Source organism: Pelophylax lessonae, assembly GCF_965119305.1.
Source record: "Pelophylax lessonae genome assembly, chromosome: 5".
In the NCBI taxonomy this organism is placed as follows: domain Eukaryota; kingdom Metazoa; phylum Chordata; class Amphibia; order Anura; family Ranidae; genus Pelophylax; species Pelophylax lessonae.
Genome location: NC_138772.1, coordinates 52,439,134 through 52,462,770, shown reverse-complemented (window position 1 = coordinate 52,462,770; position 23,637 = coordinate 52,439,134). Strand labels below are relative to the sequence as shown.

Genomic DNA, 23,637 nt, shown 5'->3' with positions numbered 1-23,637 from the left:
TCCTTGTTGGAGTGACCCTATTCTTCCACATGGCTGGTCAGACCCCAATGGGTCAGGAGCCTCATACCAGGGAGTTGGTCTCTACTTCCTCGTTAAGGCCCCCAGGTGCTAGAGTGTCTAATGTATATATCCAAAAAGCTTCTCTTTGGCACAGCTGTTTGAAGCGTTGGGCTGCTGAAGGCATGGCGGGTATGGATTCTAAAACCCAGACTCGTAACCCTAGAGAGGAATGATCATGGTGAGTCAAAAAATGGCGGGGAACACTGTGCTTGTCATTACCTCCTTCCACAAACCTACGGTGCACACCAAACCTCTTCCTTAGTGTGCGAATGGTCCTGCCAACATAAAACAAGCCACAAGGGCATGTTAAACAATACACCACAAACTCTGTGGAGCAGTTAAAGAATTTTTTGACGGGATAGGTTTGCCCTTTGATGTTGTACTCTTTTTGCCCATGAGTCACATGTTTACATGTCAGACATAGTTTTTTCCGACACTGAAACATGCCCACTAATGGAATCATGTTTAGATGGGATTTTAGGGGGATACTTTTAAGTTTGCTCGGGGCCACCAAACTATTAATGTTTCTGGCTCTTCTGTACGTGATTTGGGGCCTAGGGGGCAAGCTACTCCTCAGATGTGGGTCTTCCAAGAGAATAGGCCAATGTTTCATAATCAATTTCTCCATCTTCCTAAACTGGTTGTGAAACTGTGTAACAAAACGTGGACCTTGGGATTGTGTATCCAATTTCTGTTTTCACTATTGCCACTTGTTTCTGCGACTTGACACATGTCAAGTCGCATGACAAGTCAAAACCCATTATTTACAATTAGGTCCGTTCTAACTGCTGCAACTTGAAAAAAGGTTTTTGCACTACTTTTGGGCGACTTCAGTGCGACTTGTCCCTCATAGAAGGAAGTCGCACTGAAGTCCCCAGAAGTAGCCACAAACAAGTTGCTCTACAAAGTCGCACTTGAAGTAGCGCGACTTTGTAGCCGCAGCAGTGGAAACGTAGCCTTACTGCACTTTTGTTGAGGAACAACACATTCCCCTCTGGGTGATCTCTGTACATTGCAAGGATTATAACAACCTTTGTTGCAGATTCCTACCTTTTGGTATTCTAACAAAATCATTATTTGTTCTTCTGTGCCCCTGTGTTGAGTGGGTCTAATGGCAGTGGTTTCATAATTATCAGTCAGCTGTGCAGCTGCACAGCACTAATGAGGAAATCTACTGGGCCTGCATTCCTTTAGATGTGTTCCTACTGGGAGTACCTCACCAAAAATGACATTTTTGCTGCAGGGGATGCCAGAAATCTGACTTGTATCTTAGTGCAGACTTCTGGGAAAATCAGCGAGCCAATCACACAAGTAGGAAAATATGTTTCTGGGGGGCGCTTTGTACACATGTTGTGTACAGAACAACTCCGGGCAGCCATATTGCATTGCATTTTCAGAAAATTACAGCAGCTGCAGATTGAAAAGGAAATAACTTTTTTAATAACATTCAATTACAATATATTTGTGTCACAATTGTATACGCTATATTATTTTTTCTTTATTTGCCATTTTTTTCCCCATGAAAGTGGAGTTACCCTTAAAAATGTGCTGTTTTCTGCAGTACTTCCACTCCAACATTAGTTATCAGAATTTGACCCACTTCCGGTCATGAACCTGCCCCTTGGGTGATATCAGGGCCATACCAGGGGCCATTTTTGCTGTCAATCCACCCAGCATTGGTTGCACCCTCACCAAAAAAACAATAGTGCTGTGCAGCCTGAGGTTAAACATACACAGAGCTGAACATACACTGAGGATGTAGTGTCTTCCAAGAGGACTGCCTGATGCAACTGCCTCATTTGGCCTTATGGAGGGGAAAACATCCCTGCTCCCCGTACTCCTGAGCTGAGTAGCACTCACTCATCATTATATGAACACCCACCTGGTACAGAAGGAGGCACCTTCCAACACTGCCACTGAGATTAAAGAGGAAAAACATTTGACTGACTTAAACATTTCTATAGGTATTTTTGTTTTTAATTAAAATACTAAGCATCCTATACTGTACTTACCTGCTCTGTGAAAATGGTAGAGCACAGTGTGGCCTGAACCTTCTATTCTGGGATCCCTCACAAGAGCTCTCTGCTCCTCCTCTTCTGTGTCTGCCCCCATAGCAAACCACTTTCTATGAGGGCAGAAGTGCAGGCTCGATTCGGAACTAGCTGTGTGCTTCCATAGACACACATAGCATGGCTCGACCCTGCTGCCTTCCCACAGCATTTTATTGACAGCAGGAGGAGCCAACGGCTCCCACTGCTGCCTCAGTCCCTGTGAGTAGAAGGAGAATGGAGTGGAGAGATGCAGCTCTGCACAGTGCTGGATTGATTGAGGATTCAGGTAAGTATTTAAGGAGATGGGGGAGCATAGCAAGCTGTAAAACATTTTTTGAATGCATTAAGGTAAAAAAAAAAAAAAAAACATTTTAGCTTTAGAACCACTTTAGTTTAGAAGTTACAAACAGAAACTAGAAGGGACTAAAAACATATTTCTGTTTTAGTTAGACACATTTGAATAGTTGGCCTTTTTTTCATATGCAATGCATATGGAGCTCTAGGCTTTTTTTTTCGCATATTTTCAAATCTCTCCTTTGCTTCTTTGTAAAAAAAAAAAAAAAGTCTGATGTTTTCAGAGCTCAATAGCTCAATCTATTGGCGGCACAGTGGTGTAGTGGTTAGCACATTCACCTAGCAGCAAGAGGGTCACTGGTTCAAATCCCAACCACAACACTACCTGCCTGGAGTTTGCATGTTCTCCCTGTGCCTGTGCAGGTTTCCTCCGGGTACTCCGGTTTCCTCCCACACTCCAAAGATATGCTGGTAGGTTAATTGGATCCTGTATAAAATTAGCCCTACTAGGTATGTATGAATGTGAGTTTGGGACCTTAGATTGTACACTCCTTGAGGGCAGGGACTGATGTGAATGTGTAATGTATATGTAAAGCGCTGCGTAAATTGACAGCGCTATATAAGTACCTGAAATAGTAAATAAAAATAATCTGGAATCTAAACTGAATAGGAGCAGTGACTCATTTACCTTCGTCTGGTATCTTTCAGATAGCTCCTGTGCAAAAATCATAGCTCCCAACTGTCTCTCATTTTAAGGGACCAGGCCATTTTTGAGACCAAATTTCTCTATCCCTCATGCAGCCTCAGCTGTCCCTCTTTCTGGTCTAATGTGTACATCTCAGTATATAATGTACTATTTTAATACCAAAAGTGTTATGCTGCACTAATCTTTTTATTCAATCTCTTTATTTCTATGTTTCTTATTCTGAAAAGTCAATATATAAAGGGAAAACAGAGGTTGAAAAAGCACTTGAGCACTTGTGTGGTTAAGCCAATCATTTTCTACATTATTTCTTTGATCTTTGAGTTCTGTGTAACTAGGCATGTGGCAGGGATGTGTCCTTTTCCTAAACACTGTGTGCTACAATGTATCCCTCTTTATCATTTAGAAAGTTGAGAGGTTTGCAAAAATATAGGGGCCGCTAGCCAAAGAAACAACTGCAACTTGTTGAGCAGCCCACCCCATTCCAAAGTTCTATATTCATTTCAATCCCTTTATTGAGTATTTGCATAAGAAAACTTAACAGGTTACAGTGTAATAAAAATCTCCATCCAGTTATAACATCAAAGAAAACTCGTAAACAATAACATTGTCAATTTCTTGCAAGACAAGATATGAGAATCATTCAATTGAACCCGAAAACCAGTCAAAGTAACCCTGTGCATTAAGTAGTCGAAGGGTTGTATAATGCACTCTTGTAATAGAAATGGGAAAAAAGTAACCAGGGGGAATAAAGTAAGGAGGAGGGGAAGGTTGGGGGGGGGGGGGGGTAGAAGAGGGACTGCATGCCATAGTTTTAGATTTTTACCGTTTGGTAAATGGCTCATACCAAGATGACCAGGAATTCCATAGTTGTTTCATTTTAGAGTATACATGGGCATTTTTGGCTAGGAGTATTTCATAGACAGCTTGTATCATCATTATAGTATTGATAATTTCTGGTGGTAAGGGGCTTTTCCATGGTTTGGTTATACAGTAAACCCCCGCTCCATCGCGGTTCAGTTTTTGCGGTCCCGGTATATTGAGTTTTCTTTTGTAATGTTATTTTACTACATAAATCATTAAAAATTAAATATTTTTGTGTGTTCCATAGCTCTTGCTATGTCTCTCAGTATCTTTTTATGTGTTTAAATGAGTTTCTATTGTTTTAAAAGTGTGTTTAAAGACCTTGAAATGCTTTTACACGTACAGTGACAGTAAAAAAAACACGCCTACAATGCATTTTAATAGGGTTTTTCTATTTCGCAGATTTTCACTTTTCGCGGCTGGGTCCGGAATGTAACCCCCGCAATGGAGGGGGTTTTACTGTACTATTTCGGGCTGCAAGTAGGATGTGGGTGCATATTTTCCTACTAACTGGTGGTAGGTGGTCCATGTCTAGATTAAGGCTTGCCATTGCTGGCGACGACAATATCAGTGTCCCCGTGATATCAGTAATTAGCCCAAAGATTTTATGCCAACATTGTGTGAGCACTGGGCATTCCCAAAGTATGTGAATGAGGGATCCCCAAAGTTCTATATTAATGCCTCATTCACATGAGGCACATCTATGCATACCCCTGCCAGTAAAACATGGCCTTGCATGGGGCACGGATGTAATTGCTTCATGTAAACAAGGCCTAAATCTTCAAAGGACATCCAAGGACTGGAATGTATTTATCAAGATCTGATGGAGTGAAATGCCTGGTGGGCAAAGGGACCTCAGCTGGGGTCTTGCTTGCACTAAACAAAGCCCAACAGAGTAGAAGCACCACCAGAGAGTTCTCACAACGTACCAGAAACTTAAGCTGGCCTTACACCAGTAGAATTTTGTTTGAACTTTCAATCAAAATGTAGAAAAATAAGAGAATTCAATCTTGCCATCGGGTCAACTAATTTTATTTGAAAGCCTTAAACTTTCATCTAGTAACCATTGAAAAACCGAAGGAACGTTATGAAAAATTAACTAAACTCTACTGGTGTATGTGGCTAGCTTTAGATTTCCTTTAATCATACAGGTGCGCTAGATTAGCGGCCTGTCATTTTAACACTACCAAGACATTCCTGGCCATTCCTTGTGTTTGCCTCCTGGTTGTGCTCATCAAGAAATCTTGAGTAAGCCAAATGAACTTAAGGCCCGTAAACACGATAAGAAATTCGGAAGGGAAAATTAGTCCGACGACCGATCTGCCGATTTTCGGATTGTTAGTATGGTGCTTTCGACAGCCGACTCCGACTTTTCGGCTGACAAAATCCTGATGTGCAGGTTATAAAATTTTTGTCCTCCGTCAACACACGTCCGATTTTCGTCTCATTAGTACAGATTTTGATGGGGAAAAATCTTATGAGCAAGACTAGGCATGCTCAGAGACTAAAGAACACATACAAAGCAATCCAACACATGACATCACTTCTGAAGTAGAAATCTGTCGTACGGGAAAATTCGTATGAAAATAACCTCTTCACTTTCCACATCAGACTAGCATGCCACAAAATACGGACGACAGATCGTTCGATAATCTGATCGTGTGTACGGGGCTTTACTATCTACAAGGATTCTATGGATTGCTTACTCTAAATAACTCCATAGGCAGAGAACACAAGTAGTAGAAAGACATTTGAACCATCAAGCACCATGGTAATCCCAGTCCAGTGCTCATATGTTTGCAAGTTTGCTTGATTTGCCTGAATATAATCAAAGAGCTAAGGGTTTTATTGAAAATTAACTTTGTTATTTAGAAAATCAATTGGAAATACTTACAATCAAAAGAATGATTAAGAAGAAGCAGCAGCAGGAGTTTGTTTTTCCCTCCATCGTTTGCTTAAGAAATACAAGTTCCATAGTTGTCATTCTGCAAAATGAAAAGAAAACAACTCATTAAAATTCATATTCTGTTGACATGCAAAACAAAAAACGCATGGATTTGTTGCTTATTAAACACTGATCTTACATTACAAAATACAAAAAACAAAAAAACAAAAAGAGAGACTGCAACACTCCCCACCTAGTGTGTGGGGTCACTGGGTAAGCATACAAATACATAAAAACAACAACAAAAATGAATCCCCTTTTTTGACTACCATAGATCCTTTTTACATTTAAAAAATAAATAAATAAAAAGATCTAGTCATATAAAAGGGGTGAAACATTTTGTTTTTGTGTATTGATCTCACATGACAATGAAAATAAGTTGGAAGTCGAGGTGCACAAAACTACTCCAAGTGTGCAGACATGCTGCTGCGTCTCCACCAGTTCCAATGCCTGGCAGAAAGTATGGTGTCAGGTGTACACTTGAGTTGGATTTTCGTGACGCACATTCGACCAACTGTAATACACTGCCTCCTGGGATGTGTGATGTAGACATTCAAAAGGGCAGCGGGGGGTGCCTAGTTCAGCACTAACAGGTACTTTGTCATGAGGAGATCTAAGGGACCCAATGTTGTTATCAAACAATAAATCAACATCAGTAATAATAAATATGAATAATATAGCTCACTGTGGCCTTTGACACTGTTGACCACTAGCTCCTTCTCAATAAATTCCACTCCCTTGGCCTCCAAGATTCAGCTCTTTGCAGCACTCCTCCTATCTATCACAGTGCTCCTTCAGTGTTACCTACAACTCTGTCTCCTCCTCTCAACTTCCTCTTTCTGTAGGGGGCCCCCAAGGCTCTGTTCTTGGACCCCTTCTTACCTACAACTCTGTCTCCTCCTCTCCACTTCCTCTTCCTGTAGGGGGCCCCCGAGGCTTTGTTCTTGGACCCCTTCTTTTCTCTATCTACAACTCCTCTCCTGGACACTTGATAACCTCCCACGCCTTCCAATACCACCTCTATGCCGATGACACCTAAAACTATCTCTCACCTCACCTCTTCAGTTCAGTCTCCTCTCACATTACTGCATTACTAACTTACCCACCAATCTTCACAATCTACGCCTCATCTCCTTACTACCTTTCTCCTCCAAACTCTTTGAATGATTGGTCTACAACCGACTGAGCGATTCCCCTTCAGCTCGGATTTCGCACTCAACATTCCACTGAAACTGAGAAAGAAAAGAGGAAAAAAGAGGCTAGGAAACGGAAGAACTGCTGGGGACCTAAAACCCCAACAGGAATGTTTCCGCACTCTTGTCCTAAATTATTGGATTTTAAGACTGGGGCGGCACAACTCTGTACTACTTCGGGGGCGACTTGTGCATTCCCATGCACCACGACTTCGGAGCGACTTGCATGGACTTCACATAATGGAAGTCTATGCAAGTCGCTCCGAGGTCACCCTGAAGTAGTACAGGACCCTTTTTCTAAGTCGGAGCGACTTGTGTCGCTCCTATTAGAACGGGTCCTGTAGCAGTCAATGGACCGTGAGGGAGCGCGACTTGTCAGGCTGACAAGTCGCCTGACAAGTCGCGCTAGTGTGAATCGAGTCTAAGCCCCGGTTCACACTTGTGCGAGTGCGGGGTTCGCATGTAATGTCGGAGCGCACTGCTCCTTCATTACATGCGATCGGCTGTGTGGTGCGAGTTTAGCCATACACTTTGTATGGCTAAATTCGCACCGCAGCCGCAGCAAACACGCACAGGGACCCTTTTTGGAAGCCGCATCAGGATCGGATCGCACAGCGGTTCACACTTGTGCGATCTGATCCTGTGCGAACTATGCGATCAAACTGGGGGTGTCGTTAAGATTACATTGACACCCCCAGCGTATCGCATATGGCAGTATGAACTGCCGGGGGTGCGTGTGCGATGCGGGAACAGGCTGCGGATTCGCAGCCTTCCCGCACTCGCATAAGTGTGAACCGGGGCTAAGGGTTGCGAGGTTGTCATAAATAGAAAAACACATAATATTATTAAAAATACTTTTTACTATAATGTCCAATGAGTAAAAACATGACATATCAAAATAAAAAAAACAGTTTCCACAGGCAATTAGACTAACTGCTGGAGATCGGCGAGTTATCACTGTGTACCGCGAGATGTTTTTGGCATCTGGCATCTCCAGCAGTTAGTCTAATTGCCTGTGGAAACAGTTTTTGTATGCCATATACAGTCCCTGAGGAAGCATTTTAAGGAGCAGAATGCTTTGCAAAATGCGTTTTTTTACCAAATAATCATATATTTACATTGAAGGCTGTATCTACAACGAATATATACAGGCAAACTATCAACCCGTCCCCCCATGCCAAGGTCCTAGGTGTAATCGTGGACGCTGAACTCTCTTTTTGGCCACATATCCAGTCACTGTCCAAAGCTTGCCGCCTCAACCTCCAAAACATCTCCAAGATACACCCCTTCCTAACCAATGACACCACAAAGCTTCTAATTCACTCACTGGTTATCTCTCGTCTCGATTACTGTAACTCCCTTCTCATTGGCTTACCTTTAAATACCTATCCCCCCTTCACTCCGTCATGAACGCTGCTGCCAGGCTCATCCACCTTAACAACGGCTCTGTATCTGCTTCCCCCCTTTGCCAATCCCTCCATTGGCTACCACTCAACCTACAAATTAAATTTAAATTACTAACCATAACTTACAAAGCCATCCATAACTTTGCACCCAGCTACATCACTAACCTGGTCTCAAAATACCAACCAAATTGTTCTCTTCGTTCCTCCCAGGACCTCCTGCTCTCTAGCTCCCTTGTCACCTCTTCCCATGTCCGCCTCCAGGACTTTTCCTGAGCCTCTCCCATCCTCTGGAATCCTCTACCCCAATCTGTCCGACTATCTCCTACTTTGTCCACTTTTAGATGATCCCTGAAAACACATCTCTTTAGAGACGCCTAACTGTACTTTTATTTTCTCCATCAGCCCATCCCCCACAGTTATTACCTCTTGCATCTCTTGACCCTCCCTCTTAGATTGTAAGCTCTAACGAGCAGGACCCTCTAATTCCTCCTGTATTAAAGTGTATTGTATTTGTACTGTCTACCCTCAAGTTGTAAAAAACTGTCTGCCCTATATAAACCCTGCATAAAAATAATAATATCAGCATGGATGTCACACCACTTCCTAAAACAAAATCTCTCTAAGACCGAGCTGATAATATTCCCTCCTGCTTTCTCCATGACTTATCCACCATTAATAATGCAAATATCAATCTCTCCCCAATCTCTCCCCTCACATCAAGGTACTAGGTATACTCCTAGACTCTGCCCTGTCCAGGGCCGGTGCTTCCACTAGGCAAACTAGGCAGCCGCCTAGGGCGCATTGCCACCTAGGGGCGCAGCCACGAGTCAGCACTCACGCTCCATCATGAATGATCCTTGTGAGCTGGGGAAAGGGGTGGCAGTGGGGGAGGAAGAAGGGACAGAGGAAGATGCCAGGTGTCTGGGGCAGTGGCTGAACTACCAGGCCCTGGCTTTCCACCATTGTTGGGGGAGCCCCAAGGGGCAGGAAAGGAGCCCACCGGAGTGCTAGCTGCATAATGATCCTCTTCGTCTGGAGCTGAGCGGCCTAATCCCTGGGGGGGAAGTGACTCTCTAATCTGAGCTGGTGGGCAGCCGTTCATTTCCCTGGGTTGGTATTAAGCAGGGAGTGGAGGAGAGCTGAACCTGAGCCGGAGCTCGGCACTGGAGGGCGGCACCTTTACTGGGGCAGAAGCGACGAGGCAACGGAATGGTCTGAGGATGTTGGTGATGAAGGAGGTGCGGAGCTCTCTCCGACTGCTGCTTCTCCCTCCACCAGGAGCCAGTTGGAGCTGTGGTGAGCACTGTGGTCCAGGAGAGGAGCGTCCTGGGAGAAGAAATAAGCAGGATCACAGTGAAGGAGGGCAGAGTGCAGGCCACTCTCTTCATACTGCCCAGTAAGTGTCCCCAGAACAGGGAATCAGGGTCCCTGGGTGTGACATGGAGTATCCCTGGTGTGAAAGAGAATTGCGGTCACCAGGTATGCCATGGGGAATCTGAGTCACCAGGTGTGACATGGAAAAACATCAGGGTCTCCGGGTATGACATGGAGGAACATCAGTGACCCCTGATGTGACAAAGAGGAACATTGAGATCACTGGGTATGACAGCATTACATGGAGGAACCATCAGATCAGGGTCACTGGATATGACATAGAGCAGTTTTTAACCCCTTCCCTTTTTATTTATTTTTTTTTTGGGGGGGCGCAAGAAGCTGGTCTTGCCTAGGGCGTAAAATAGTCTAGCACCGGCCCTGGCCCTGTCCTTTCAGCCCCAAATCCAATCGCTGTCAAAAGCTTGTATACGTCACCTAAAAACATCTCTAAAATTCACACCTGTTCAACTAATGAAACCACCAAGCTACTCATTCACTCCCAAATTATCTCTCACCTTGACTATTGCAACCCCCTTCTCATAGGCCTACCTCTCAAATCCTCATTAGTCTATCATGAATGCTGCTGCCAGGCTCATCCACTTTACCAATTGCTCGGTGTCTGCCACCTCTCTCCGCCAATCCCTTCATCCCTGGCATCTGATTTCTGAGCAAATTAATTAAAAATACTTACAAAAAACAACATACAAATCATTCAAAATTTTGCTCCGAGCTACAGCACCAATCTTGTCTCCAAATATCACCCAAACCATCCTCTCTGCTCCTCCCCTCTCAAGACCTCCTGTTCTTATGCTACCTTGTCTCCTCCTCCATGCTCATCCCCAGGACTTCTCCAGAGCCTCTCCCATCCCCTGGAACTCTCAAACTCTCGACCCCAATCTGTTTGGCTATCTCCTGCTGTGGCTGCCTTTAAGCGATACCTGAAAACGTATCTTTTCAAGAAATAATCTAGAGATAATTGGTGGTACTCATGGCATTGTGATGCTGTAAATAATGGTAAAATTAGCTGCTTGGTGTTTGCCCACTAGATGGCTCTGTCCTTTGAACGCTTGCCTGTGATGTTACTCTTCATAGCTGGGACAGCCTTTGGATGATGCTAGGCTCAGAGATAGATTGCACTTGCGTCCACACTCTGAGTTGATGATTGGATGTAAGGAAGCGGCGTCCTCCTGGCGTCCGTGCCACGCCTTGACGTCATTACGTTCGGCGCGACGGGAGAGCTATATCAAAGAGCGGGCTCTAACTGTGATCAGTATCGGCGGGGAGCCGCGGGATTAAGCCAGTGAAAAGCTAGAGTGGGAATGGTAAGACATACACTATATGGGACTATTTTCCTGGATCTAACGAGTTATATGCTCTCATATCTCTCTTACTCTTTGTTCTAGCACATTGTTGCTGAGTGCCCAGGTATAGCCAGCCACTACTGGAGTTACCTTTGGAAGTGGACCCCTTTGATTAATGGATATCTACCCAGCCAGGATCTCTCACGCTGCAGGTACAGATCAGGTACAGATGTTTATAATTGTCCCACTTTTGTTTTGAAGTGTTTATTCAAATGCAATGGGGGTATATAGCTGCAGCTCAAGACTACATTTAAGTTTATCTTAATTTTTCATTTTTTTCATGCCTATTTGATTGCCCCTCTTTTGGTTAACTATCACCCTTGGCCTTCAGGTTGGGATACTTCCATTTCCCTCCCTGCTTCTTGATATACAAGCTGGACACATTTGTGCTTAAATAATTCCTGTGAATTCTGGTAAGATGCCCCTCTATGTATTTACTCATATTTAGAATTGTTATTTGTATCATGTGACGGTTTTTAAATTATTATATTTTCTCATACATTATATGTTGGAGCATTACTTATGTTATTGTATCAATATATTTTTGTCTACATACTCATATGAATATACAGTATCTTGTACGTATACTGTATATTTATTCTGTTCCCTTTTTTTGACTTATCTGTTTAGGTCAGGCATGTCCAAAGTCCGGCCCGCCGGCCAAATGCGGCTCCCGGGCTGCTTTAATACGGCCCCACAGGTCATTTTGAAAAATACATTGGCATCATTCATGACTTTTTTTGCTGCCATCATTAATCATCATCAGTGGGTTCATATAGCGCTTATATGTGGTTAACCCTTGTGTGACTGATTAGGGAGCACGCATGCTCCGGATTGAGATGAATACATTGTAAAATCTCAGTTAATGTCAGTTGGTCTAAATCAGTTATCAATATATTTGAACACAACATGTATACTTGGTTTTATGTTCCTGCTCGTATATTTTTTTTTAAACTTAAAAGTTGACAGACAACCTTTATTACCAATAATATGTAATGTACTTTACAATGTTCCTGACATATATTTCAGCTTCCTGGATTTTATTTTTCATCTGGCCTTCAGATATGAAAGGCAGAGCGATTTAACATCCGTTTAGATTTGTCATCCATGTGATGGAAGGAAAAGTATGCCGTTTGCAATAAAATTTGCATAAAATAGTTTGTAAGTCAGGTAAAATGGTCGGCCCTCACGCATGTTCACTTCATCAAATCTGGCCCTCTTTGAAAAAAGTTTGGACACCCCTGGTCTAGGTGTAGTACAATATATACCCAGAGGAAACCAAATACATGGTGAAACATGTCGGGATTGCTACACTGCGACAATATATTGTAATGAACTTACTCGATGGATATTGAACATGAATTTGTCCCATGTTTTTAATATGTGATCTTTATTTGTCTTTTAAATGAAATATAGAAAAAAAATTGTTGAATTTTATCATGTTTTGACTGGAGTTACTGGAACCTAAAAAACCCCGGCTCTCATATTGAGAGCGGTTTCCATTGTCCTGTGTTCTATTGATTTGAGATGCGTTGCCTTTGAGATCTTCCCTGATCAATTCAATCCTGCTCTAATAATAATAATATTATTTACAGTAGTATGTATCCCATCCTGTTTCTTCGGACTAACTGGAAGTGACAACCTGCAGAAACCGGAAGTAGCTGCTGGAACGCCATGCCGCTGTTCCGGCACCACAGGATGCATTCAGCACTTAGTCAACCACTTGAACTTATAAAGGTTGTCTGCAAGTGTATTTCATTTGTAGGGTACCATATATATATTCAGATTTTACAGTATATGTTTTCTGTTCATTCTCATCTGCATCTCAGTTTATTTCTTATTCGTGTATTTTTAATCACTTTTATATATTTTTCTTGTAACATGGGCTGTGTTAGCCCTTAAGCCTGCTTTTGTTATCCAGGCATTTATTACGCATTTGTTGCATATTGTTTTTTTTTTTATCATTTCTTTTATTATTTTTTTATTATATAATATATAACCACTTATATTTGATGTTACATTTTTCTTCATTTTTTTTTCTTTGTTATTTTTTCTAATAATATATATCCTTTTTTTCTTTCACACACAGCCAAACTGCCATTGGAAGCTCTTATGGGCAGGCCCCTTTTAACCCTCTTGTATTTTATTGTATTTGCTGTGGAAACTGTTGGCGTTATATAAATCCAAAATATTAATAATATTCAAAATAATACTTAAATTGCTAACTGTAGTCTGTCTCTTACCAACTGCAATACTCGGGGTATTCAACCCCTCGTTTTTTTTTTGGTTTTATAGAAAAAATGTTCCATGATGTACATGGATCATGGAACATGTGGATATTAGTGTTGAGCGAACACGGACTGTATTATTTGGGTCCGTACCGGATAATTGAATTTTTGTTACCCGGACACGGACCCGAAAACTTTACTGTATGTTCGGGTTTAAAATCCGTGTTCGGTAATTTTATTTCCTGTTTTGTATGTAATGGCGCGCTTTTAATGGCGGGCTTTCAACAGCCAATCAACAAGCGTTTAACTGGTGTGCGCCATCACAGCCATGCCTACTAATGTATTAGTAGCTGTGATTGGCCAGCTGAAGCATGTGACCCAGGTCTTTATAAGCTCGAGAGACACAGCGCGGTGCGTCAGTCTGCTGTAGTGTAGGGAGAGAGCACACAGAATGGTGCTGGCTGCTGCTGATTAGGGACAGACAGGGTAAAACAACATTGTGCTGAAAAGAATGCAGGGACAGGTCGGAGTGTAGGCAGGGAAAGATATTTGAGCATTTTAGGAACAGGCTGGAGAGATTAGGCAGGGAGAGATTAGGAGACACAGGACAGAACAATCGTCCGTTAGCAATCTACATCGATTTTGCTGTGTGGGGGGTGGTGCAGTGAACAATCTTTTTGCCCTCACTTGAGCCCACTGAGGAGGAGGAGGGAGAAAAAAAATATATTTTTATCAGTCTGTTGTGAGCAGCGTTCAGCTATATTTTACTACAGATTGCTGTTCTAATCTGCTATTTAAAAATTACAAATTTAAAGGGGAATTTTTTTTTTAAGAGCACTTGCCATGCTCTTAACTACATTTTGCTGCCATTTGCAGCACTCTAGCCTTTTCCATTGGTTTTTTAGAGCCATTTTAGTGCCTGAAAGTTCGGGTCCCCATTGACTTCAATGGGATTCGGTGTCCGAGTAAAGTTCGAAAAAAGTCCAGGACACGGACTCTGACTTTTTTTTCAAATTTGGCCGAACCCGCCGAACACGGACATCCAGGTGTCCGCTCAACTCTAATGGATATCCATCAGAATTCCATGGCCATATCTGGGCAGCTTTAGTACTGTGTTCGCATGTACATTTAGGTTTTATGGTAGGCCAGAGATTTGGTTTAGGTGTATTATAGGCCTACAGATACACCAGCATTTCAGCTGTCTCTATACAAACACAGACTGTGGACTTTGTTGGGAAATATAGGAAAAGATTACCATAGAAATTGGAATTTGTTCACATTTATTCTACAGATTTAACAGCGATCTGCATTTAATCCGGCAATGACTAAATCTCCATAGTTCCATTCTTATGCGCTCGGAGAGAACATTAAAATATGAACAGTCACAGCACATCAGTGTCGAAGAGAACAAATCTGAATTCTGCAGCTGCACTCTTTTAACACGACCAGAAAAACAACTTGGATCGCAATATTACAGAGGCTAAACGAGTGCTCGTAGGTCATTTATTCTAATACTTCTACACATGTGTCGGGAAAGGATGACCCGATTTCATCCTGACCTTGTGTACAAGAGGCAAAACTTGTGTTTTCAATCCTCATGTCACCCCGCCGAAAAGCGTTCTTTCATGCAGGAGGCTCACTTAGGCCTCATGTACACTGCTGCTGATAAATGGACCTTAGGAGCAGATGGGCATTTTTTTCAGCAGCCCCTGAACTCTCCTCTATGTTATCTTATCTGTCCATGTACACTGAGACCTTTATAGTCATTTAGAGGCAGTTGAGTTTAGTGGCAGTTGAGTTTAAAGCAAAAAAATGCATTCAGACGGAAGTTTATTAGTAAAGAAGCGCAGGTGGATAGATTGAATTGTATGGCCTACATCCTAAACAATTGGATATATCTAAAGAGAGACCCCCTAAAAAGGACTTTAATGGCCAGTCCAATGAAATAATCTAATAGATAGTATAAAATGACATATTTTATTCAACAAAGAATGTCTAAAAAAAATTAGAAATTGTACATAGATACATGTATTGTGGCTAATGGATAAACTATCCAAAACAAAGCTACCAACATATTAACAACCCATTAAGTGACCTGTGAAAAGTCACCGTGATGGTCATATAGGAACCATGATAGCACAGTGAACCAGAAACATCCAACACGTTTCAGAGGAACTTTTTTCTTCAAGGGGGTATATTTCTGTAGCATTAAACAGATCCAGCATTAAACGAATAAAAGCATTAAACAGATAATAGCATTAGAAGGATTTGTTTAATGCTACAGAAATATACACCTCTGCGGGCTCTTAGACGGCACTGCATCACATACAGGAATGCTACTGTAATGGAAATCACAACATGTGCTCAGGAATACTTCCAGAAAACATCGTCGGTGAACACAATCCACCGTGCCATTCGCCGTTGCCAGCTAAAACTCTATAGGCCAAAAAAGAAGCCAAATCTAAACATGATCCAGAAGCGCAGGTGTTTTCTATCAAAATTTGAAGTTCTTTTTGGAAAACTGGGACGCCATGTCATCCAGACTAAAGAGGACAAGGACAACCCAAGTTGTTATCAGCGCTCAGTTCAGAAGCCTGCATCTCTGATGGTATGGGGTGGCATGAGTGCGTGTGGCATGGGCAGCATACACATCTGCAAAGGCACCATCAATGCTGAAAGGTCTATCCAAGTTCTAGAACAACATATACTCCCATCCAGACGTCGTCTCTTTCAGGGAAGACCTTGCATTTTCCAACATGACAATGCCAGACCACATACTGCATCAATTACAACATCATGGCTGCGTAGAAGAAGGATCCGGGTACTGAAATGGCCAGCCTGCAGTCCAGATCTTTCATCCATAGAAAAATTTGGCGCATCATAAAGAGGAAGATGCAACAAAGAAGACCTAAGACAGTTGAGCAACTAAAAACCTGTATTAGACAAGAATGGGACAACATTCCTATTCCTAAACTTGGGCAACTTGTCTTCTCAGTCCTCAGATGTTTGCAGACTGTTATAAAAAGAAGAGGGGAGGCCACACAGTGGTAAACATGGCCTTGTCCCAACTTTTTTGAGATGTGTTGATGCCATAAAATTTAAAATCAATTTATTTTTCCCTTAAAATTATACATTTTCTCAGTTTAAACATTTGATATGTCATCTATGTTGTATTCTGAATAAAATATTGAAATTTGAAACTTCCACATCATTGAATTCTGTTTTTATTCACAATTTGTACAGTGTCCCAACTTTTTTGGAATCGGGTTTGTAGATAAGATGGAAATTTATTGGCATTTGAAACGACAAATGCTTGTAACGGCTTGCAAAGGCGTCTGAACGCGGTAACTCACATTTATAATTGTTTTGTTTATAGGTGTTTTCAACGGGGATACATTTCTGACCATTTTACAATGTAAAAACGCTTCTAAACGCGGCATGTAAACACAGCAAAACGGACGTTTTTACCCGTCGGTTATTAGCTGTCAAGTTCCAGCGTTCAGGAGAGGTTTTAAACGTCTCGTGTACATGAAGGCTTAAAGCAGGGTTCCAGCCTCACCCTCCAAAAATGAAAAGTCAGCAGCTACACATACTGTACACATACTGTAGCTGCTGACTTTTAATATTAGGACATTTACCTGTCCTGAAGTCCAGTGATGTCGGCACCGCAGCCATTGTTTCCATCGGCTGTTGGGTGCTGCTGCCGCCATAGCCGGTTAGGGAACCTGGATTGGCTCAGCGGCAGGGGGAAAGAGGAGGGGGCCAAACTTCAACTCTTCACAGATGAATCCCACATGTATTACTGACTGATACCAATCCCCAAGCACTACATGCTTTTGTATGGTATGAATAAATTCCTTTTTTACTACTGTGATCTGACTTACTGTTAGAGGGTGGCTATGTTTATTCTCCATGATCACACTGTATGTAGCATTTTTTTCTTTATCCCAAAAGAATAAAATCTTTTGCTGTAACTGCTTATAAAGTATAAGCTAAAGTTTGGTTTCAGTTTGTTAGTGTATCTAAACTTGCTAGTACATCTAATACTCCCTTCCCCCAAGATTGGCACTCCAATAAAGGAGGTGCATTACCGACCAGATCACTAGGTGAAGACAGAGGGGGGGGGGGAAAGACTACGAATTGAAAACTAATGCAGCCACCACATCTAATGATTAGTAAGCTGCAATATATTACATTTTTGGGTTTATTACCACTTTAATTCCAGTCAGTGATTTTGCCTAGGCTGAGATGATGTCATCAGTCTGCTGCAGGCAGGAGGAAGCATTTCCTCCGTCTCCTCTCACTCAGTGATCAGACTGCAACATTTGAACTTTGCAGTCTTTTTGTGGAGTGGAAGATATTGTGCTCCCTTAACTCACTTTAAACAGTTTAACAAAGACAGAAAATAAAGGCTCACAGGACTTTTAAGAGACACAAAAAGCATTAAAAACAATACATTTATTACATAGAAAAGTATACATATAAAATGAAACCATGAAAAATCTTTACAATAAAAGTTCATCGGTAGAAACAGAGCAAAAACATTTAATTCCTACAAAATATAACTTCATCTTATTCCTGACATTCTGTGCTATGTCAATATCAATCTCAATATACTGTGCTGTGTCGATCTCAACACGTTTCGCAAAATCTGTAGTTCGCTTCCTCAGGAGAAACAAAGATCTGAGTAGTTAATGCCGCCCGTAATCAGAGTTTTCTCATGTAATCAATAAATGTTCTATTGCATCCAGTCAACTGTTCCAATGTTTAATATATTACCATGGTATGGGGGTAAACCCCCCCCCCCTCCTCTTTGGGGTGCAACTCTTCCCCCCAGGAGTTGGGGAGGGAAAGGGAGTCAAACCAAGGACGAACACATGGTGCCACAAGATGGCCAAGCCAAAATAAAGGAAATCCTAGGACTAGGAGTCCCTGGAATATAGAGTAGTCTGACAGGGATTTCCGCACCAATGAAAATGTGACAGTTTAACAGAGTAGATTGTAGCCAACAAACGCAACACATGCCTGTTGGAGAACCCGTGCAATTTACACTCGTTCCTGGAACAGCCACAGTGTGAACCTAGGCTTTTGATAGTTCTAAAGAACAAAAGTGTAGCTCCTTATGAGAATATAAAATTCAAACATAAAAAATATACACATCAATGATGTTCATAGAATTTATCAACAGCCCATATATTATATAGAAGAAGAAGTTTCTTTGTACAGAGAATAGCAGTCTATGATGAAATCACCAATCCAGGAGTCCAAACGTGGAAGGAGTGAAAATTCACCGGATATAGCGGCTGCCGTTACAGCAGCAAATAGGCACCAAAACACGTATGGAAGTCCCTATGGAGGTTGCACAGTGGATGGTGTCACCAATCATTCAAATCGGGATCTCAATAAGTTGCTTCTGGCGACCCTGGATCGCTCAGCAGCGGGATGTCAATGCCAAATGTCACGTCCTGACACGTTTCATCCTAAAGGACCTTTCGGGGCGTGACATTTGGCATTGACGTCCCATTGTTGAGTGATTCCAGGTCGCCAGCAGCAACTTACACGATTTGTCATTAGCCTAGGCTAAATACCAGACAAGAAAGAGGAAGTGGGCTGTATAAGGTATTTACTGGCAGAAAAAAAAAAAATGTTTTACTATCCAAAGTTAAAACAAAAAGGGCAGAGGATATAATAGATGGAAAGATGAAAAAATGACTTGGCCTGCTTTAAGTTTTTGAGTTTCTTCTAATTTTGGAAGGTACAGTGCACTGAGAAGCTGATGGGTTGTTAATATATGTAACATATAACTAGGTCATAGTTTTCCTCATTGGGGCTCTGAGATGGAAAAAAAAGCCATGATTTTGACCATTGAAAATCAGCAACTTGGTTCTCCACTGAATTTACCCTGTCTTTCATCTCTTTTTCTTCCTCCCATTTTTCTTCCTCTCCTAGAACACCTTTTTTAGCTGTTTTTTTTTCCCAACATAAGATGTTCAAAAGCTTTTCGTAACATTGTCAGCTAATGGTAGTAGTTTTCGTCCAATTTCAAGAAGAGCGAGACAACAACTAGTCAGGGTGCTTTCGCCTTTAACCACTTAAGCCCCGGGAGGATTTTACCCCCTTCCTGACCTGGGCCTATTTTGCGATTCGTCACTGCGTGACTTTACCAGACAATTGCGCGGTCGTACGACACTGTACCTAAACGAATTTGGTGTCCTTTTTTTCCCATAAACAGAGCTTTCTTTTGGTGGTATGTGATCACCTGTGCGATTTTTTGATCATGCGCTATAAACAAAAAAAGAGCGTCAATTTTGCAAAAATAACAATATTTTTCACATTTTTTTATATGAAATTCCCCCAAAAAAATGTAAAAATCTAAATTTTTTAACATTTTAGGCCAATTTTTTTTTTTACCATATGTTTGGTAAAAAAAAAAAAGCGTATTTTGATTGGTTTGCGCAAAAGTTATTGCGTTTACTAACAAAGGGAAAGATTTTTGTAATTTTTGTTGGTTTTTTTTAACGCGTAATGTCGGCGATCTGCGATTTTTTTTTTGCGGGACTGCGACATTGGGGCGGACAGATCGGACCCTTGACTGACATTTTTGACACTTTTGGGGGTACCAGTGACATTACTACAGTAATCATTGCTATACATATGCACTGTTACTGTAAAAATGTCACTGGCAGTGAAGGAGTTAACTGTATTGGAGAGGGAGGGGTTAAGTGTGTCCTAGGGGCGTGTTTCTAACTGTGATTGGCTGTGGCTTAATGTGTAAGAACAGTGATCAACGGTAGTACATAGTAGAACCGTTTGATCACCATTCTTACACAGGGGAGACTGACAGGCGGCTTTGTTTACACTAGCCGCCTGCCTTTCTCCCGCTGTCACGGACGATCGCGAGTGCCCGGCAGGAGCGGGGGGGGGGGGGGTCCATGACCGAGCGGGCGCGCGCTCGCTCCCAAAACCCTTACAGGCTAGCGACGTAGCCCTACGTCGCTTTGCCTGTGAGGGGCTGACTGCCGACGTAAATAGTCGTGCGGCAGTCGGCAAGTGGTTAAGCCAATGGGTGATCCGATCAAGTTCACCTGCCAGTTTTTCAGGAGGACCTGATTGGATGGTCCATTTTTCCCTATGAAACGTTGCGTGTAAACAGACTTGTGTTTGTTTACACCCACCTACCTCCAATCCGATTCGGTCCACGAAAGAAAAAGTGGGGATGAGATCCATCCTCCTCTATGTAGGTGGATCGGATTGGAGGTAGTTGGGTGTAAATAAACAGCCGAGTCCATTTACATCTGGCCACCCATAGAACAGAACGGGCTATGAGCGGACATGGACCTGTCATCCGTCTGCTCTGCTCAGCAGGGGATCAGAGGACAGATCACCTGCTGAACAAATCAGATTCCGACAATTATAGTCAATGTTCCATACAGTTTGCTAGCCAATGTGCATTCCCTTATAACTTTCCCACTTCACCTCCCACCTATCCTCTTAATCCTTTGTCCTCCTCACTTAAGCTGACTATCCACTATTAGAATTTCAAACAAACAGCCCAACAGCAGTGGATGGTCCAAAGGAGAATATACACAATGTCTTGATCCTTCAGGCTGGTATATAAAGTTCTTTGGTGGTTATGAGCTTATTTGTTTGTCCGGAGCGGCCCTTTAAAAAGTTGCAACCAAATAATTCCAACAAGGTAGCATATCCCAAATTGGCAGAGAAGGTTAAGCAAGTTATTAAAGTTAGAGATATTTATTTTTTCCTGGCTCTTTCGTTCACTTAGAATCATGATCTACGCGCATCAGGCTGATCCACATTGTCTGCTTGTCCTCGTTTTTACAGATATTTAGGCCGGGAGACGGAGCAAATGTCAGCATGCAGCATACCGTTCATTGGGCGATGTCAGTTATTGTTGGATGTGAAGATAAAATGATTTGCGCTCACAATGCCTCACTGGTCAGCTGCTCACTCTGCTGTAACAATAAACACATGCTCACGCATGCTTTAAAAATAAGACTATAGAAAGGGACAATAGGAACATTTACCAGGGGAATCACAGACATGGGGTTGTCTGCTTTCACAGCTCAGGACACATACAAACTCCTTGGGGAAACTTCAGAGGTCACTGCAAATATATTAGGAATAAATGTTAAAGGAAACATACAATTTAATATTTTCTTTTATACAGTTTAACATGGTCCAGGTATGGCATTTTTTTACATGGTTACATTGGTCCAGCTTGCACCAAGCTGTAAATACTTGAACTGTGGGATGCCTCTAGAAGCTGGAAACCACTAAAGTAGGCACCGCTATGGCACTACTACAGTGATGTCCACTAGCTTCCGTGCCCCCTCCGAGCACCACCCTATTTCTCCACCTAACCCAATCTCTGAATGGCGCCTGTGTTGAGCTGCTGACCTCCTGTGTTCAGAATGCAGCAGGCCAGCCACTTGGCACGGGTCCTGGAAGAAAACTGAGATCACTGGAGTAGGAGTGTTTACTACAGGTTCAACTACTGATTTCCAGGTTCTAGAGCAAAGTTGGTCAACTGGAAAATTATAGAGGGCATCAAGTGCGGCCCCAACACCTCCACAGGGCTGCACAATAGCAGCACCCTTTTGCACCTCAGTGCCTTATACATTTTGGTCTTTGCAATGCACACTGAAGAAGTTAGAGTACAATAACCAATAGCATTGATGTCAGTGGACACAATAATTAACCCCCAACATAGATATCAGTGGGTGTGATAATAACCCCTAACATTGGCGTCACTGAATGAAATTATAACTCCCAGCATTGGTGTCAGTGGATGTAATATTAGCCCCCAGCACTGGTATCAGTGGATACAATAATAGCCCCCAGCACTGGTATCAGTGGATACAATAATAGCCCCCAGCACTGGTATCAGTGGATACAATAATAGCCCCCAGCACTGGTATCAGTGGATACAATAATAGCCCACAGCACTGGTATCAGTGGATACAATAATAGCCCCCAGCACTGGTATCAGTGTATACAATAATAGCCCCCAGCACTGGTATCAGTGGATACAAAAATAGCCCCCAGCACTGGTATCAGTGGATACAAAAATAGCCCCCAGCATTGGTATCAGTGGATACAATAATAGCCCCCAGCACTGGTATCAGTGGATACAATAATAGCTCACAGCACTGGTGTCAGTGGATACAATAATAGCCCACAGCACTGGTGTCAGTGAACACAAAAATAGCACCCAACAATAGTGTCAGTGCAATTAAACCCCTCTCACTTTGGCGGTCAGAGGCAGTGAAACTTAACCCCCTGCATTGGGGTCGACGGCCATGAAATCCCCCCTACCCTGCATTGGTGATCTGTGTCAGTGAAAATTAACACCCCTTCTCCTTACCCCCTGCATTGGTAGTTATGGCAGCTAAAATCACCCTCCCCTACCCCGGTAGTCAGTGGCAGTGAGAGTTGACCCTCCCATCCCTTCTACATTGGTGGCCACTGGCAGTGAAATTTAACCCCCTCCCCCCAATACCCTGCTCCCTAAATTGGTGGTCATGGCAGTGAAATCAGTGGTGCCTTAGATCTCACACTGCAGTTATGAAGCTATGACATCTAGGCACATTCACCAACCAGGAAGTGCACTGCTATATTTCAGGAGGAATTACAGACAAAAAAAAAACAGTAGTATTTTTGTAGCAAAGGCCCATTACAGGCAGGGACTCACAGCCCCTATCCTTGAAGAACAGATGGGGTGACACAGCTCAAATTTTCCCAGCACTTCCTCTCTGTGGTCACTGCTTCCAGCACCACCTCTTCAGGCACTGCCAACCTGCCAGGCTGCAGCTGACCCCTTTCACTTCCAAACTGACACTCATCAGCCCTCCCAGCTGACTCTCAGAAGATCTCCCAGAAATGCTGACCTTCTCCTGCTGTTCTCTCCTTGCTCTCGTGCCTCCAGGAAGGTTTTCCTCTGTGTGTGTTAGGGGAAAAAAGGAAAAAAGCACCCAAGCCTCAGACCTAAAGTCAACCCCTCCAGACTAAGGGGTCTCCTTAACAGTCCATCTCCATCTTCCACCCGACTCCCCGGCTGGCATGGCTCATGTCTATTAATGAGGTGGACTGCCCCGTTCCAGCCCCTTTCCCCTGGGGATTGGTTAAGGACTTTTATAA

The 23,637-nt window shown here is 42.7% G+C and overlaps 1 protein-coding gene across 3 annotated transcripts in view; it reads right to left on the bottom strand.

Moving 5' to 3' along the window:
- Window positions 1-23,637, bottom strand: part of CALCR (calcitonin receptor) — a 490,211-nt gene that overhangs the window by 228,288 nt on the left and 238,286 nt on the right. For all 3 annotated transcript variants that reach the window (XR_014225284.1, XR_014225285.1, XM_082258039.1), the window contains exon 2: window positions 5,867-5,957. Coding sequence is in view for 1 of the 3 variants with exons in the window: in XM_082258039.1 (XP_082114165.1) it covers window positions 5,867-5,956 (90 nt within the window). In the remaining 2 variants the exon portion in view is untranslated. The remainder of the gene's footprint in view (window positions 1-5,866; window positions 5,958-23,637) is intronic.